Source organism: Aplysia californica, unplaced genomic scaffold (assembly GCF_000002075.1).
Source record: "Aplysia californica isolate F4 #8 unplaced genomic scaffold, AplCal3.0 scaffold00362, whole genome shotgun sequence".
NCBI lineage: Eukaryota > Metazoa > Mollusca > Gastropoda > Aplysiida > Aplysiidae > Aplysia > Aplysia californica.
In genome coordinates this window covers 608,413-627,193 of record NW_004797632.1, presented here as the reverse complement: position 1 = coordinate 627,193, position 18,781 = coordinate 608,413, and the positions used below count along the sequence as shown (strand labels likewise).

At 38.9% G+C, this 18,781-nt stretch overlaps 2 protein-coding genes and 1 long non-coding RNA gene across 3 annotated transcripts in view; 2 read left to right on the top strand and 1 right to left on the bottom strand.

Moving 5' to 3' along the window:
* The window catches only part of LOC101853869 (endothelin-converting enzyme homolog), a gene marked incomplete at its 5' end in the record, with an annotated part of 35,357 nt that extends 28,318 nt beyond the window's left edge, over positions 1–7,039 (top strand). The window contains 5 exon segments of the mRNA XM_013085281.2: positions 184–308; positions 1,141–1,206; positions 1,800–1,898; positions 3,132–3,208; positions 3,676–7,039. Coding sequence (XP_012940735.1) covers positions 184–308; positions 1,141–1,206; positions 1,800–1,898; positions 3,132–3,208; positions 3,676–3,775 — 467 coding nt within the window.
* A 1,540-nt stretch (positions 7,040–8,579) lies between these two features.
* On the bottom strand, positions 8,580–15,184 carry LOC101850660. The gene is made up of 3 exons (XR_220689.3): positions 14,965–15,184; positions 11,958–12,086; positions 8,580–11,407 (listed from the first exon to the last, which is right to left on the bottom strand). It is a non-coding gene; the product is annotated as an uncharacterized LOC101850660 (long non-coding RNA).
* A 263-nt stretch (positions 15,185–15,447) lies between these two features.
* LOC101853632 (protein RD3) overlaps positions 15,448–18,781 on the top strand; it is a gene marked incomplete in the record, with an annotated part of 12,729 nt that continues 9,395 nt past the window's right edge. The window contains 1 exon segment of the mRNA XM_013085280.2: positions 15,448–15,571.

The window sequence follows — 18,781 nt, the reverse complement described above, 5'->3', positions numbered from 1 at the left end:
TTTTTATTCAATACCTTAGAGTAGAGACACTGTCCAAGACATCTGACTGCCTAAGACAACAACTTTTCTTCTCGACTATGGGTGGCTGTCTCAGACAATGTTACAGTATTACAACCTTGTGTTGATCTGTAGTCCAACTTTGACCGTCATGTGATAATCATGTGATGATCACGTGACCCACAGGTAGCCAATACAACCCCAAGGGAGAGCTGAAGTCGTGGTGGACGTCCAAGGACAAGGAGAACTTCAAGTCTCGCTCCCAGTGCTTCGTGGACCAGTACGGCTGCTACAAGTGGGATGGAAATAGCGTGAGTGGTCCCATCCTAGTATTAGTACTATTTTACGGCACTTGCAACACAGTCAGGTCACATAAAAGCCGAAGATTAGAGAAGTTACAAAGGTGTAAAAAACACAAAAAAGAATGAGAGATCCGGACGATAGATGTTTGATAGGAAAGACATATATGCTTGTTTGTTTTTGTAGAGTTTTTACTGCGCTGGCAACTGCGTAATGTTATATGAGCGCCAAGGGGTGGATGTCAACAAAAAAGTCCTTACAGGGAATCAGGCTTACTCTGTTCTCCTCTCCAGCTTCAACAGCACAAAGTCTGCTTCAACTATCAAGGCACCCCGGAAATAGCGGGTCATAAGAGTGCAACAAACATACGAAAGAAGTAGATGAAAAAAATGACGATAGTAAGGATAAGGAAAGAAAAAGCAAAAGTTCCCTGTTACAGTTCAGGCACAGTTATGAGCATGACTTTGAGGAATCAGCCCATTGACAATTCTACTGTACATAAGAACATGTTAATGTCCTCCCTTTGGGAAGGGCCTAAAGACACTTCAGTCAGTAGCACTGCCGCGGGGGTAGTTTCCATCCTAAAATAGTATCAAACTATTTTGAGTTCATATCAAATTATTATATAATCAAGGGAAAATTCACCACTTGATCACTACCATGCAAGAAACTGTGACATCACCATAAAGCAGAGTAACCACATCATTTAGTCTTCTAATGTCCAAAACACAAAATATCACAAAAACAGCGATGCACACATGCACAAAATAATTAAACAAAACAAAAACAATCATTAAAAAGAGAATAGTTTCAAGATCCCAGCTTTGTTGTTCTGTTCCTCAGATTGACGGCGAACTGACGCTGGGTGAGAACATTGCTGACAACGGAGGACTCAAGCAGAGCTACAGGGTAAGTTCCATAGAGCTCGGAAAGAGGACAGGTGGTGCATGCAGTGCTCCTTCAGGATACCAGTACTGTTTCCAATCAAAAAGTGTTTTCTAAAGCTTTACGTCTGCCATATCGTGTTCAAGGAAAATGTTTTAACACTTTGCAGTCACACAGCAAGTGGTACAAAATTCCCCATCTGGTCACCCAGCCAGGAGAGTGAACTGCGCTAGATGACCGGAACGGATAATTGTCACCGGCACTTTAATTGCACCAAGTGACCACAAAGTGTTAAAATGTTTTTACTAAGAGTCGTTATAACTGACTATTTTTACAGTTCTTTTATTGTTGATATTGCTGTAAGTCATCTATACTACCGGGATGACTTACCCTCATAACTGAATGACTTTAGAGAAAAAAAAAGAGCTGCTTCAGTCCAGAGTACGTTGTGGTCTCTAATCATTAATTCATTATTGGCCCTATATAAGGTACAGAAGACAGGCGGAGTCAAAGCATTGGGTAGCATTGATGATCCATATTAGGTTAAAAGATGGCATAAAACATTTTTTACAATCAATTAATCAGCCCCTCACTATGATTTGTCATCTTCTTCACAGGCGTACCGCAACCTGGTTGCTCGTCAGGGAACTGAGGAGAAACGACTTCCTGGCCTGAAGCTCAACCATGACCAGATCTTCTTCCTCAGCTTTGCCCAGGTAAGTCTTTGACCTTATGAACATATAATCACATTCCTAAACGTATTCTTCCTTCACCCTTCTATGCCCTGAGTGGGTGCCTGGGCAGTACCGGCAAAACTGAGTTCCAGTACTTTACTGGCCCTGGGTACCGGGACTGAGAGCAGATGACGTCAGAGACTGCGCACATCCAATGTCTTGCCTGCCCCATATCTTTTTCGCCATCCACCCCCCCCTCCCCCCTACATTCACACAAACACACACACACACAGACACACACACAATCACACACATACGCAAACACACTCAAATGCACAAAAGCACAAGCTACATACAGGTATAGACTTCTCTACATGTGCATTAAATTAGAATTGGGTGAATGTGTATGAATAAATTTGTACCCCCACATCCCCTCATTTATGTCATGCAAAGTGAAATCTTGTGGCTTAGATCCTATTTGTTTATTCCTTTCCCACACACATCATCATCATTTCCTTTCTCACCCTGCACCAGAGTATAGGCCACAGACAAACACCCTCCACTTTTCTCTATCCTGGGCTAGCCTCTTGATGTTATTCCATGTCTTCCCACTTTTCTGTTGTCCGCTGTCCTTCATTGTTCCTGCTGATGCAGAAGCTCCTCCGTCACCCAAGATCGAAAAATAAAAAGCTGTGTTTGTCCATGTTTCTGTAACTTACTGTTTTTTACTGGGTTGGGTAGTTGGCCCTCCGCAAACTGGCACTTTTCGGGCGACCAGACCTATGCACTTTAGTCGCCTCTTACGACACGCAGTATCACGGCAGGAGTATTCTTTGCTCCCCCATAGTAAAACTACGGGGCCCCCCACCAGCAGGGGAGATCCCACACACATGCTCACGCCTTTTTTTTCATCTTTACATGACTTAAAATTATGGAAAGCAACATGCTTTAAAAGCCTGTAATTTTCTTTCATGGAAAAAGATTTGAAAGTAGTAAACTTTATTTTTCACAAATCTTAGATGGCAAGTCCTTTTCTTTTTTTTCCATCTCTACATGACTTAAATGGAAAGCAAGGTGTTTAAAAAGCTTTTTGTAATTTATTTTCATGGGAAGTATTAAAAGCAGATTTAATGTTGGTAATTTTTATAATTTTGAAAATCTTAATTGGCAAGGCACATCCTTGAGGAAAGTGGATGTCGTGTTGCCTTTGATATTTTAACAGACAATATTACTTTGATTGTTGACCATGTGAAAACCTTCCTGTCCACTTTTCAGGTGTGGTGTGCCAAAATCAGAGATGAAGTGAAGAAAGGAGTGGTGGAGTCCGACCCTCACTCACCTCCTCCGTACAGGTACGTCCCTGTCTTTAACACTTTATGATACTTAGCGCAATAATGTGCCAGTGAAAATTAACCCTTTCATTCTGCCAGGTCCAAGAAGTCTGTTGCAGTCACTCTCCTGGCTGGGTGACCAGATGGGGTATTTTGTACTGCTGGCTTTGTGACTGCAGAATTGTAGCTGAGTTTTGATTGACACTCCTTGGTCATTTTTTGAGAGATGCTCAATCCACTATAAACATGAGGCAGAACCTTACAAAATCTTTAGACCTTCAAGGGTCAAATGACCGAAAGTCACAGTTTATAGTAATCGATCCGACTGAAACATCCTGAACAGCACCCCAAGGTTGTGAGAATTGGTGTTGACAAAAAGATTTTTGTGTCCGACAGTAAAAAATCATGAAGCAGAACATTATTGCTGCCTGGTGCAGGCAGTACAAATTAATTTATTGATTGCCCTTTATTCAATTTCTATTTGCCAGGGTGTACGGAACTCTCCAGAACTCTGTGGACTTCTCCCGAGCATTCAACTGTCCGGTCGGGAGCCGGATGAACCCCATGAGGAAGTGTGTGCTCTGGTGATTTCTTCCTTAGTTAGGACTTTTTTCAATTTTTCCATTACTCAACAACACCCAAAAAATGTTAAGGTCTGAACCACCTCGACCTTGACCCCACCTTTGAACTATGTCAGCACAGTTTCGCGTGTACCGGTAATAGAGACATATATATAGCAGCGTATAATGGTGCCATCATAAGATATATATAATTAATGACGAACTAACAGAAACAAAGGTGTGGATCTTAACGGAGTTAGAAGACATGCTACTGATATGAACAGAATAACTTTCCACCCTGTTGCATTATCAGACAAGTGTAGAAGAATGTAATGTACTCAGTTATACGAACTACGGACATCCATAGCCCAGAGAGAGGTTTTATTCAGACAGGAAAAGATCGTTGAAGTAGTCGCTTTGAGAAAGATTGTTACCAGTGTGATCAGATATATGCGTATGTGACATTGTAATTCTCCTGAAATATATATATAAAACAGATGAGATGATGGCCTTACTTTTTTTTAAAGCTTATACAGTGTCGTCTTTTTTTTCTACGGCCTTTTCCCTTTGACTTTGAGAAATTGAATTCCTAAATGGATGAGAACCGGCCTTTTAGGGAAATGCATGTGTGTGAAACAGCAGTTATGATGAGTGAGTAGAGCACTTTAATTCAGTGCCTTTATTTAAGGTGTTGCTGTTCATCTCATACATCTGTATTAAACCTATTAATGATATGAAGTGCAAAGAAATGAATTTCCATCAAGTGTGTAATAGGAGGAAGTAAAAATCACCTTTTGGTTGTGCAAAACTTAACTATGCATTTTACCAATTTGCCATCTGGGCATTGTCTCATTCTACTATGCTTGGTGTTGTGAATCTCATGTTTTTAGGGACAGTTCGATGACATTTCTATTCCATTCAAGTTTTCATGTTACTTTTTTTGTTTGTTCATGTCATGTGGTCCTACTTTATTAATTGATTTTCTGTTGTGTTGGAAACATCTTGTTTCTTTAGTCAGAGGCCACATCATAATGTAGTCTGTAGAGATGTGACTTGGATTAATGACGATTTGTATCATCGGTGTATTCGTGTCTCATGCCCTTGAATTAGCTTACAGTGATACTTAGACTGGATCTCATACTCTGTAACTTATTGTTCAGTTGTCGCGTTCCTCTGACTAGTAATTCAAGAAGTCGTGTGTGTCAACATAACCCTCAATTCTGAACATAACAATAAATCCGTTTTGATAAGCAAAAGTAGGCGCTCATATGACCTTATGTAATTGCGAGCGCTGTAAAACCTCTACTAAAACTAAAAAACTAAAAACATGAAAGATAAAACTTTCCTTGAGGTTAATGTGCACGCTTAAAGTTGCAATGCGTAATCTTTTGCACAATACTGAGCCTCTAGCAGAGTAGGTAGTTTAATGAGAGGTTGTATGTTTCCCTATTTAGTATTCATGAAGGTTAAATAAATCTTTCTATTGATGAACTTCTACATATTCGGTCTTAAGTATTGGAAGATTCATTGGGATCTAGAATATCAAAATAAATCCCCAAAGGTTTGTTGTGATTGTGAAAAATAGGCTACCATTATTGCTTTTGACACTGATGATAATATAGTGCCTGAGTAGTTTACAAAGGAAAATTAGAATGAGATTTCCAAATGATAAGGCAATGTTGTCACTTTGAAAGTTTTCTGAACCCGCCATATTTCTTAGATCTCTTAATTCCCTCTTTGTTAATGTCACATATCTTTCTGTCATTATTTGATGTACCGTATGTTAACTTATGTTTGATTTTCATATTATATCAATTTACTTTTCTCGGACACTTCACTTTTTTATTTCACCAACTGTGATCTGTGTTTCTGTTCGTGGCTCTTGCCGATAATATTATGCTCATTCACTGCAGTTTTTTTGTTTCCTGTAAACTTATCTCTCATTACGGACTGCATGTGTAAGCCTAATTGTTTCTGCCAGTCAGTGTTGGTGTAGTGAACATGTAGGACTTTCCTTCTCACCATAGTATGTGACAGACGTGCGTGATTCACTAGTTGTTGTAATAGAAAACTGCTCATTGTACGTGTATGTGTGAGGGAGATGTGAGAATGCTCAGAGCTTCCAAACAAATGTCATGTTCTTCTTGTCTTCCGTAATTTCTTCTTATGAAATACAGTAAGTAAAACACCACAGACAGTTTTCGTTCTACTCTGTTAGAATAATGGAAAGACCCAGAGTCTGCGTTGTTGGCTTATGGTAAAAAATTGTATTGAAAGTTTAAAAAACCGACATTCATTTAAAGCACTTTGTATCGCTGAAAAAAAAGCTGATGGAATATTTGTGAACTAGAACTTTGTTTTAAAAATATGATGAAGTCTTAAAGATTTTGTTTCCCTCCAAACTTTGTTTCTTGATTAAATTCTTTTAAAACCCTCTATTTGCAGGCCTTCTCTTTTCTATGACTTACATCATGAAGCAGATTTTTCGTTAAAGTTAAAGTTCTTCAGTTGTGGATGTGTATGATTGGTGAGCAGTGAATGATTGTTTGCAAGAGTCATAGACTGCAGAAATGCGGTGTGTTTAAATGTTACGACTGCTGACGTGAACCTTTGGGACTAGAGCCCTTCTACATCACAGGTATCATCTGCTCTCCTTAGATATCCTAAAACTAATTATCTTATAAACATATAATTACGAGTGAGACAAATTGGATGCTGTCTTCTTTTATAGAATTTTTCTACTAATAAGCCTTTGTTGTACAAATATGCTTGGAGATATAGAACTGCTTTGTGGGCAAGAATTGGTGTTGGATTTTACACCTCTTCTGTTTGATTATCTTAGATCAACAATATTTGGAACAGACCTCAGAAGCCAACAATGTAATGCTAAACTTCTAAGTTATCTTGATTAAAGCCACATCAAGTAATTCAGCTCATTTTATTAAGAGCAATACTTTAAAATACCAATGGAAAATAATCAAAATGTGTCTTGCACTTGCGGCAGTTGTACAAAAAATCTTTTCTCCCTTTTTTAGATTGTGTTTTTTTTAATATAAATGTTTTAAAACAATTTAGATGACTTACGAAGGGAAGTGGCTTTTTAAGAATGCATTAACATTTAATATAAAAGTAAATTCTTAACTTCATTTCTGAGGACAAAAAAATATAGGATGGAGCTATGTTCACAACTACGGTTCTTATATTCTCTGAAGCTGGTGCCTTTACCTTTTGTTTATTTCCCATTTCTATTTTACATTACTTGTAAATAAAATTTTATTTTTCAGAAACAACTCGCAATGGTCTTTTGTCCTTTGTTCATCACACATGATTTATTAGTTTTAGAGGTACAGTCGAACCTGCCATGACGGCCACTTTCCATTTCCCCCCTTGCATTTTTTCTATAACTTTACTGTGTAGAACGGGCCTGTCCAACGCAGCTGTAGCCACCTTATTTTAACTAGGATTTAACAAAATTACCTGTCTGAGACAGCCACTCATATTGCCGAAGGCGTTGTCATAAATTATGTTTTTTTAGCCCCTGATGCTGTGGACAAGCCGTCATAATACATTCACCAGTCGTTTTTGTTAGTCCCTCCCCTGTCCGATTATGTTGGCCGATTCCACCGCATCGTCACATATATCACTGGCAAGCTGTTCCTCAACTGTGCTAAGCCCGGACAACCAAATTTTTCAGAAAAGAAAAAAAACCACTGTTTCATTCTTGTACAAATTGTACCCAAATTGTGTCTCTTTTATTGTATCTCTCAACATTTACTTCCTTTAAAATAGAATTTGAAAACTTGATAAATATTTCTGAAGCACATGTAACTGATACCAAAGATGAAAAAACTACAATTCTTTTTTTTTACTTTAAAATGTTTGGCTCAGTAGGCCTACATCTATACAGCCGGTTGACAATATAAAGGATAAAGTTGGCATCATAAATCCTTGCAAACTCCTTTTACAAACTCTAGAGGATTAGAAGGCTTCAAGCTAAGTTTGCAACCAACTGTGTAACTGTGGCCGACAAAATTTCAGGATTTTCAAAAACGGCCAGAAAAGTAGGTCACTGACTACTTTTCGTGCATCTGGTCCTGGTCAGTCAGGACATCTTTAGTTTTAGTTTTAATAAGAGTGTTACGGCACTGTATATATTGATAAAAGCAATCTAATAGTCTAACAGCAACAAGCACAAAAAAAGGAGAGATAAGGACGATACATGTTTGATAAGAAAGAAAGAGCAAACCACACTAGAGCACCCACCAATCACCCACTAAACCACCATTTCTGCACAACGCACAAGCTTAAGAAAGAATAAAATCAAAACCTGTGACGTATGGTCTTACAATTATGAACAAACATCTTTTTCATCAACGTAATTAATGTTTTTACAACCCCCGTCCACACAACGTAATCATTGAGGAAGCAGGATCATTCAAGCCACCTGTCACTCCAATTGAGGGATGCCACTCCCCAGCAGAAAAACTGAGATATTCAACACAATTTCTCCCCACCCAGGAATCAAACTCCAGTCAAGTGACCTGCAGGTGACCACAAAGCATCTAACTGATAACCACAGCCGCTGGTGACAAACTTTTAAAACAAATACTGTTTTTTTAGTAAGAGTTATAAGGCGCTTGCAACACAATAAGGTCATATAAGTGCCGAAGAATTGATGTGTTACAAGAGAGTAAAAAACACACAAAAAAGGATGAGAGATAAGGAGGATAGATGTTTGATAGGAAAGAAGAAGCAAATCACACCAGAGCATCCGCCAACCAACCACAAAATCAAATACTGGTTGTACAAATAAAAACATAACCAACAAAAATACATTAGGATGACAACGTCAATGTTTTATTCTGTTTTGAGAGGTACAACATTTGATTAGTAGAGCTCGCATTTTTCTCTGGTTTACAACATAAGAATGTGACGACATGACTAATGACGAAAACAGCAGCAACTTCTCCTCTTGTTCCTGAGAACAAAACGCAAACCTGGCAAGCTAACACCAGGATTTCCTCAAACCTTCTGAAATCTTGTCTCGCTCCTGACGACCTGATCATGCTCGATAGTGTACATATATCACCATCGTAGAGAGGACAATAAGTAACTCTGTAGTTCAATCTCACAGTACTGAGTGAGAAAAAAACCCAATGAAGCTACTCATTTTTTCTTGCAATAGCTACGATATACACATATCATCAACGGCATTCCACAAGCGCCTTAGTCCTTTTTGTAAATTTTGAAAATATTCCAGAAAAAAAGAGAACCCAAATCAAAATTATGACTTGGTCATTGTTATTTTAAAAATTAAAGGCAAGGAAGGAAATAACAAAATGGGACGAAATCGTATTGTAAGACACCCATTGACATATTTATTCAAATGTGAGGCTTCATGAATAAGAAACGCTGAAACCGTGAGAGAACCCTGCAAACTGCGCACATCTACAAGTGGAAGTGGAGATTTCAACCGTTCAAAATATGACAAACTTTTCTCTGTCAGAATTGGTCTCATTGGCCATAGCAAAAGTCAAAAGTCATTTTAACGGATTCTTCTAATTTTTCTATTTTGCTGGAGAAACATACTTCTCTGTGGATATATCGGTCATCGTCAGACATTGACGGATGAGCTATTATTATTATATTTATAATTCAAATAATGGCTTTATCTGGAAACCCCCATGGCCCAGAAATTGATTTGAGCGATAGTGGAAAGAAGCCAATGATATATAATATACCTAGCAACAGCAGTAATCAGGTTCAGAGAAAACTAAACAGCTATCAGGCCAGAATGAAGAAAACAAGAAGAAAACAACCATCTTCTGACTTGTAACAATTTTAACATGTCACAAGTGAAGAAAAAAGAAGCTGGCCACTTTCTCTTATCATACTTCACTTCTTCACGACAAATTTAGCTGCCACAAAAAATGGTTATCCCATAAAGAATTTGAAATCTTTCCCATGAGAAAATGCCTTCCTATAGAACATACACATCAACTAGGACGGACAATATTAAGAGATGAATTTTTTGATTTAGCAAACTGGTAGATATTTATTTTAAAAAGTAGTTAACAAATATATTAGTAAAGGTTACTTACAACCTAAAACCCACTCAATTCTATTTAAATAAATTTAAAAATGAATTTTTAAAATGTTTACAGATTCAGAAGTAAGTTATGAGTAATCATTTAAACTCAATAAATAAACAAATCTGCTTCATTTCTTGCTAAAACCTACAACAAGGTAAAAAACACTACAAAGAACTTTCTTTCCTTGAGAAATGAATCAGTTATAAAATCCCTCAAATCTATAAAAACATATTAACCCTTTGTACTCTTTTATTTTTAAAACAGTTGAACTTTTGACAACTGCAAGTTAGAAACATGAAACCATTTCTGTGTGTCCAAAAATATTATGTTAATCACACACATAAAAAAAATCAGACCTCAACCAATATCACTTTACCTAAACACCTGCTCAGGCAAAGTAAGTGGAATAAAAAAGATATAAAAATAAAACCAGGACAAAAATCAATACAGAGTCGCTGTAAAAAAAAATACAACAGATCTAAAAATAGCCATAAATGTTAATGAAAAGATTAATTCTCTGAATGAAAAGGTCGTAAATCATTCTTCAGTACAGGGTCGGCTCTATGAAAGGTAGAAAATCAGAACATAAAACTGGAGCAGCAGAACATTTATCTAAGCACATATGATATGTTGAAGCACTTAAACATAATATCACAGGGTAACAACAATAGCATGCAAAATTATTCATTTGAAAACTCCCACACGAACAGGAATAAACAAGTAGAGACTGAGAAAAAAATTGACACCAGAAGTACACACACGCGCACACACACATGCGCACACACACACACACACACACTCACACATAACACCTTCGCTTTCACAGAACAAATGTTTGTTCATCATCTATTCCGTCAATGTTTGAGCCCCGATGTTGCAGCGTCAGTGAAAGTCCCTTCGACAAAGAGAAAAAACAATTCTTCTATATCAGCCAACACTCATGAGCCCAGCGTGGGTTCATTTCAAATGAAGGCATCATGCACTTCGCAAGAGACTTTCAGAAACAGCCAGAGCATCAGGACACATGGCAAAAGACAGTTGCATTTGTCCTGCTTTTGCTTGATACTAGGAAACCTTAGTGTTTGAGAATGGCGTTTTAAAATGTTTGACACACATATTACTTCAATCCATGGTTGTGCACCCTAGTTCACGAAAAAAGATAGTTTTTTCAATCTACTGACATAGAATCTGGTGAAGAACCAGTGGACTATAATATGAAACGAAACTTTAAGAAAGCAACAGATTTGTATGTTTGTATATATTCATGTGTGTTAACTTAACAGATAGGGGGAAAAAATTTAGCATTTAAGGCAAACTGACAGAAATAAAAGAAAGGACTGTGGAGGGGAGAGAAAGTGAGAGAGAATAGAAAACAGAGGGAGAAGGAATCATAGATAGAGAATGAAAAAGAAAGAGAGAGAAAGACTAGCAGAAACTAAGGGTGACTACCTAATTTAAACACTAATTATAGCTCTTTCCATTTTGAAAACTGCTCTTGTGGTTGAACTCATCATTTGGTACAAAATGTCCATTGTGCGTACTTTGTGGTTGATGATAGGTTTCTGTTTCTGAGAAAGAAAAAATGAGCACATTAGGTTTTTTTCTTGTATCCATGAGTTTAGTAGAGAATTCTAGAAGCAAATCAACGCAACAAAAGTCATATAAGAGGAAAAAACAGGACAAACAATAAAAAGATCAAAGGCACATGGGACCTCCGAGATTTTTTTGCCCTTATCCGAGAAGGCTAGGTGAACAAACTTACCTGCCATAAGAGAACGGGTGTAGATGAATGGATGAAAGACAGCAGTAAGAAGTAGTCAAGGAGTAGAAATAGAAAAGCAGAAGAAAGAGTCAGGAGCCCCAGAGGAGGGGTCAAAGAGAGAGACGGTGGGGGGGGGGGGGGGGAGGGGGGTGAAAGCAGACAACAGAACATGAAAAGAGAGCAGGAAAGGAGGTGAAAGTGAAAGCAAAAAATAATTTCAGAGAACATTTTCCGTTCCTGTCGATGTTTACCAACTCCTTTAATGACATGGTAACCTCTGTCTGTTAAGAAAAGGACATTCATCATTTACTTATTGTCATACCCGGTACAAAAGACCCATGCCAGGATAAACTTACCTCCACCTCCCTTCCACAAGGAAGGCCCTCCACTCACGGCACAACCGCGCTGGCTCATGGGCTTGACCTTCTCCTGCTCCGAGTCTTTCCGACACAAGCTGAGGATACGGTCAGCCACATAGCTGCACGCTGTAAGGACACGATAAAGATCGGGTGAAAAGGGAATTAAATAAAAAAATATAAATAAATAAAACTAATAAAATTATATTTTATTGATCGCTGTAAGGAAATTTGGGTTACAATGACAAACATAAATATAATATATATATATATAATTTCACAAACATGCCATTGTTGGTCGCCACTATAGGCAGCATCCTGCTGTTATTCATTTGTATAAAAATTTTATAAAGAAAAGGGAAAACAGGACAAACAACAGAGATGGCAGTTGAACAAGATTGAGAAAAGAGAAGAACAATGACATGATAATGGCCATTTATTTTGTGAAAGAAAAGCAAGAATGACAGGAATAGAAATGACGGGAGTGAAAAGAAATTTATTGTCCAAACTGAATTTTTTTACAGGCTAAAAAATAAGCACATTCAATTTCTAACCAAAGGCAAGGTGAGTAGTACACATAGCAAACATGGACTATAAGTGTGTTTGCACCATGTGTGTGTATGTGGGGGGTGGGGGGGGGGGTGGAGGGGAGGGGGGTGTATAGGGGGAGGTAGGGGGAGCCTAGGTAAATGATGGACAATGATGATGTGTGCATTATAACGAGAGTAACAGGGTCAGGGAATACATTATGATGTAGAACAGTCGAAAAGTGTGACTTTGAGGCTCAGTTTCAGTTACGCCCCACTTTAGACTTAAAAGCCAACATTTTATAACAGGGATCTTGTAAACCCACAACTCTCGCAATGGAAAGAGATTTTTTTTAAACAACTGTTCAATACTCCCCAAAAATTAGAAGGGTTTCCTCTTTGTTTTTACATTCCCCCATCCACACAATTTAAAATTAGAGCAGTAAAGATTTCCGACAATTCCTGTCAGGGCCAATCCGAGCTGAGAGGGATACATCTCTGAGGGAAGCGCCGCCTATCTAATCCACAGACGTCAGTGGGTTGACCTAATTAGCGTGAGCCTAGCTCCTCGTATTTTATCAAATGAATTTATACCAGTCATAGCCTAAATTACCAAGGCCTATACTGTTTTATAAAAAATTGTTTAACAGAAAAAGGACTTGAAGAGAACTTCAATACCTGACACAGTTAAAATTAATCCCTGACTAACAGGGATAAAATGTATAAAATATATACCGAACAACAGCTTGATCATTGTGTGTAGATCTATGATGTGTATTACATGATTACCTGAAGCTATAGCAACCACCTAGCACAATGTGATTAGCCCAAAGATGACGAATTTCCGCTATCTATTTTTATTATCTTCCAGGGTTTCCCTCGCCAGTTGACTAGATCTCACCTCAAGAAGTTGTAAACGTACACTGTCTCAGATCTCACTGCGGCAGGCCCGGCGCGTGCGCCCGTGTGTGTGTGTGTTTGCGTGCACGCGTTTGTGTGTGTGTGTGCACACGCGCTTGTGTTGGGTGTGTGTGTGCGTGCGTGTGCGCGCGCGCGCGTGTGTGTGTGTGTGTGTACAACTTTGAGGAGAATATAAATTTAAGGAACGAGAGTGAATTGCTGAGATAGTTTTTATAAAAGATAACACTAATTAATTATAACAACAAAAAAACCAAAGACAGCGAGATCTAGACAACAGTTTGGCGAAGGAAACCCAAGAGTCTTGGGGGAAGCCCCAGCAGATGACAAAAATAGATGGCGGAAATATGTCGTCTAAATTTGGGCCAATCACAGAGTTTGGCTAGGTGCTTGCTGTAGCTTCATGTGTATTATTATAATTATAATTATAATTATAACAGCCCTAGTCAAGTCTTACAATTGGCCGCAGGTCAAAATTTGTCAGAAAACTAAAACTGTAAGTTAATTCCTGCAGTAAGGACAATAAGAACCACCTGGAAACTTAAGTTTATAAAACCCTATTCGTACGTCGCGTTTTACTATAGTATACATCTATACGACGTGCGGAACTCTGGTGCCACTACTTTCCAATGCGGAAATTTACTCGATAATCCGATCTGTAGCCTACGCTTTGAGCAAATGATTTTTTTAGAAATACTGAAAGTTTCAAAGAGATATTTGAACTAGATCTATCTAGATCTAGATCTAGAAGTATTCTAAAATGTACCCTGGGGGTACAAAATGACCCCAGTCCCAGATGGATATAGGGTTAAAAGAAAGTGGCTATTCTCACCCGCCCGGAAGTTCTCGCAAGATCAACTCCTCCCCTCTTCTCTCTCTCTACGTCTCTTTCTGAATACTTTCTATCGGTGTGGACGATCAAATTGACCAAAACAAAGTTAAAAAATGATGTTAGAACACAAAAGTAAATAGATTTGGTTGTCTACAAAGATGCTACGGCTATTTAACTTTTCAAATCGAGCCGAACTACGCGGGTCGCCATTTTGTTTTGCCCGGAAATGCTCGCGCTACTCCTCTCTCTTTTTCTCTCTCTTTCTCCACTGCCCACAGACAAAATCGTACGCTTTTAGTAGGCTACAATTGTAATGGAACGTTTGTTCACGGCACAGAATTCTACAATTTTTCTGTTATCACAGTGTAGAATTCTGTGGTTTAGGAACGCAAAATTTGGTGAACGCGCACCGGGTGAGAATAGCCACAAGACTCGCCTGCACTATTCTCACTCCGGGTGAGAATAGAGGTGGCCGGGTTAAAAACCCCTTGTACTTAAATTTAAAATCGAAGAAGGCGAAGGGCGGGGCCTGGGATGCAGGCTAGAGATAGGCTTACATGTAGTATACAGATAAGAAAAACTAAAGGAGAATAGGCCTAATTAAAGTTTTACTTTAAGTCAGGCTGGCTCTCTAATTCTTTCAATTTCAAAGACCCTTCCTTTAGGCTTTAGGAGGCTATATTTATTAATTTTAGATTTATTTATGTAAATAAATCATCACACAACTCACCATTGATTATCAATCAGACCATCTTCTTGGATTTTGCCAAATACTTCCTGGCGTACGAACCGCTATCTGAGTCCTAGGGCGACAGATTCCCCTGAGAGTACTGTGTACGAGTGTGTTAGTGACTTTGTGACAGTGTCACAACCAACGTTAGATCCGCGAACTGAGGCAGTGTTTGGTAAACAGTAAACACGTAATGAAAATACGTGACCAAAGCCAAAGGTCAAGGTTGTGTGAGTCTTCGTTGAATATTTTACTTCATCCATTGTTGCTCGTTGTATTCCTTAAAATACTTGAGATATTATCTTTTTAAAATTATTTTACAAAATACTGTAGGCTATATTATTACAGAATTATGTATTACTTTTGATATATTTTAACTTAGTGTTATTCTTTAAAAATAATTACCAAGGGCTACTCTTGAAAACGAAAGTAGGATTTTGTTGTTAAGGCTCTAAGCAATAAATTGATTTTTGTGATGTCCAATTTCCTCATTAGACAGAGCTTGAATGCATTTCCTGGTTTGATGTGACCCGACACAGCATTCTAATGAGTAATCAGCTGCTGTTTGCCGATCGTATCGTCAACGTATTTCCCTGATGCTTCTTGAGTAAGTAAACTTTAGGATATTTGCAAGTTTTTTTCGAATTTTAACCAATTAATCTGCGTTGAATCTAAATTAGTCTCGTTGATTGTTCAGTATTATTATTCTTAGCCTTAGCGTCTTAGCCTTCGCCTATCATTTATTTCATTGTGACTTGTGATGATTGTCATTGTCTTGTGTAGACTGTTTTTATTTAACTGAACTAATAATACGAAAGAAAGGAATCTAATATGTACAGAGACAGTGATAGTATGTCAATAAGAAACAGGTTTCCACATTGTATGGTGTGGACAAATTAACACACTTGACATCATGGGGCCTACATTTATAAACACAGACTTAAATTAAATGAAAGAGTCACTCAGAGAAGCTTCGTATGTAAGTTATATTCACATTCATAGCTGTTTAGATAAGAAAATTATACAGAGTGTAACATGGATAGCTCGAATTCGTCGGGACCGGCCGTCGGTAGTTTCAGAGGTCCGTGGTTCGAGAGATATCTTACAAAGATAAAAAGAAGAAGAAAAAATGGGACCGCAGGCACGATTCGGCGGATTCGTGATTTCGAGTCCTCAGTGTTCGACCTATCTGTGTTATACTGTACATAATTATTATTATTTGATTATAATACCTGTGTGTGTCGTTGATTGGCATGCTCCTTCGGATCCTTTTGTTAAACTAGCTTGGTATAGTTCTTTTTCTTCTGAGTTCCTGTCTCATTTCCCATTACATTCAAACTGACAAGGGTGATCTGTCAGAGGTTGATGGTCTTTGTTATTGGCCTTGACACTGTGCTGGGACTTTGGGTAATTTTGTTTTTTCTTTTTGTCTGTCAGGAGCAGGTTTCTTCACTCTATATTTGCTCTGTTATATTCCTGTGTGTATCACTTTCAGATGATTCGTCGTGTCTCTAGTGTTGGGTTAGAGGCTTCACTAATATTGCAGAAGACATTATTTCAATTCTCATGAAGGGTGGGGGGGATTTTTATAGAGTATCTCGGTTTTTCTGCTGGGATGCTGTGTCCCTCTCAGTCAGGGTATTCTCTGCCGGACAAGATTGAAGCACGCTTTCCAAATTATCTAGATTGTGTCGATGGGGACGGAAAAACACCTACTCTCAATATTTAAAAAAAAAACCCTTTGGAAAGAAAACATGTCCATCTTTTTGCGGGGATGCAGTATAATATGCTCTACGTGATATAATTTGCTCTGACAGGCAAGGGTCAAGCAGGCTGCATACAAAATGACTTAAATTGTGTTGATGAAAGCATATAGAGAACATGGATAAAAGCATTGTAACTTGTTGGAGGTAGTTGGAGGGCGCCCCAAGCAGGTCCTACTTTGTTTCATTCTCATTGATGTTCCTGTCTGTTTGTCTGTCTGTCTGTCCCTGGGTCCATCTGTCTGTGTGTCTGTCTTCCTGTCTTTCTCTTTCCCTACTCTGAATGACCATCATTTTGTCTATGTACTTCTCTTTACGGTACTCAAACAAACTCCACAAAGGGGGCTCTCATGGCCTAGAGGTTAAGGTGTTTGCCTCTCATTCAAAGGTCCCGGGTTCGAATCCGGGTAGCGACCAAAAAATTTTCTTCTCTAAAATTTTCTCCTTTCACCTCCTTCCTCCTCTCTAGCAATGTTCTGTCGTCTGCTTTCGTCTCCTCTTTCTGCCCCCCCCCTCACCTCTTTTGCCCCTTCCTCTGGGTTCCTGACTCTTTCTGCAGCCTTTCTAATGCTACTCTTTGGCCCCTTCTTACTGCTGTCTTTCAGCCACACCCCTGATCTTCTGGTAGGAAAGATCTAAACCTAGCCTTCTCGGACAAGGGCGAAAAATCTCAGAGGGCCGTGTGCAAGTTGCGCACGTTAAAGATCCCTTGGTGGTCTAAAATCGATAAGAGTAGACTTAAGCCACCACCCTGGCAAAATTCTAAATTTCCTACCAACTGAAAAATGTAATGTGTCCCGCGCGCTCATATGACCTTATGCAGTTGCGAGCGCCGTAAAACACTCAACCCCAAAAACCCTCCATAAACCAGTGGCCGTTGACCAGCGAGGATGCAGCTCATGTAATATGTGATGGGCAGCCCTGGCCATCACCCCCTCCCCCCTCACCCACCACAAGGGCAGTGCTACTGACTGAAGTGTCTTTAAGCCATTCCCAAAGGGGGGATATTAACATGTTCTTATGCACAATAGAATTGTAAATGGACTGATTTATCAATGTCATGCTCACACTGTGCTGGAACAACATAGGGGGAACTGCTGCCTTTTCTTTCCTCATCCTTACTTTTTTTCATTTTTCCTCTTCTTCTTTGGTATGTTTGTCACTCTCTTGTGAATTGCTTTTTCCGGGGTGCCTTGATTGTTGAAGCAGACTTTGTGCTGTTGAGGCTAGAGAGGTGAGCAGAGTAAGTCTGATTCCCCACTTGAACTTTTCTGTTGACATTCTCCCCTTGGCGCTCATATGATGTTATGCAGTTGCGAGCACCGTAAAACCTTGCTAAAACAAACTGGCCATTTGGTGTCCTTATGTAAGAGTATGTTTGGGTTACCACAATCAAAAGTGTGTGATGGCTTTTTCAATGAGTTCATTCGAATCAGCACATGAATATTTAAATAGATCCTGATACTTTCCGCTTTCCTGTTGTGTTTCAATTTTATTATTGATATTGTACGGGGTTACTGATGTGAAGGTGCCCGTAACTCATGAATATACTATTATTACGCCCTTGTATGTTGTGTAATGCAGTGTATGTTGCTGGTGTAATATAGACCCATGTATAGCAATAATAATAATAATAGATAGCATTTGTATAGCGCAAATCTCCGCTCAACAGCAAGTTCTATTCGCTTTACAATCTATTTTATTACCCCAGCAGACCTGAGAGCAATCTGAAACAACCTCAATTTTCTGGGAAGCATACAGTGCAAGTGGCCGTATATAGGCGCTGAAACACTAACATACTGACAAGGTCTTTCGATGTGTCTATGGCTGGGTACCCATTCCCACCTGGATGAAATGAGGAAAATTCGTGTAAAGTGCCTTTCCCAACGACAGAACGTCGTGCCCGTAAATGTAGCCGTTATCGGGCAGGCTTTGACAAATTAATGCGGGAATCCACTCATTACAGCCACAGCGAGGGACGGGCTGTAATTATCTGCGTGTATGGCGGTGTATGCTGTGATTGTAATTGAAAGCTGTTTTAGGGGCGGGGGAGG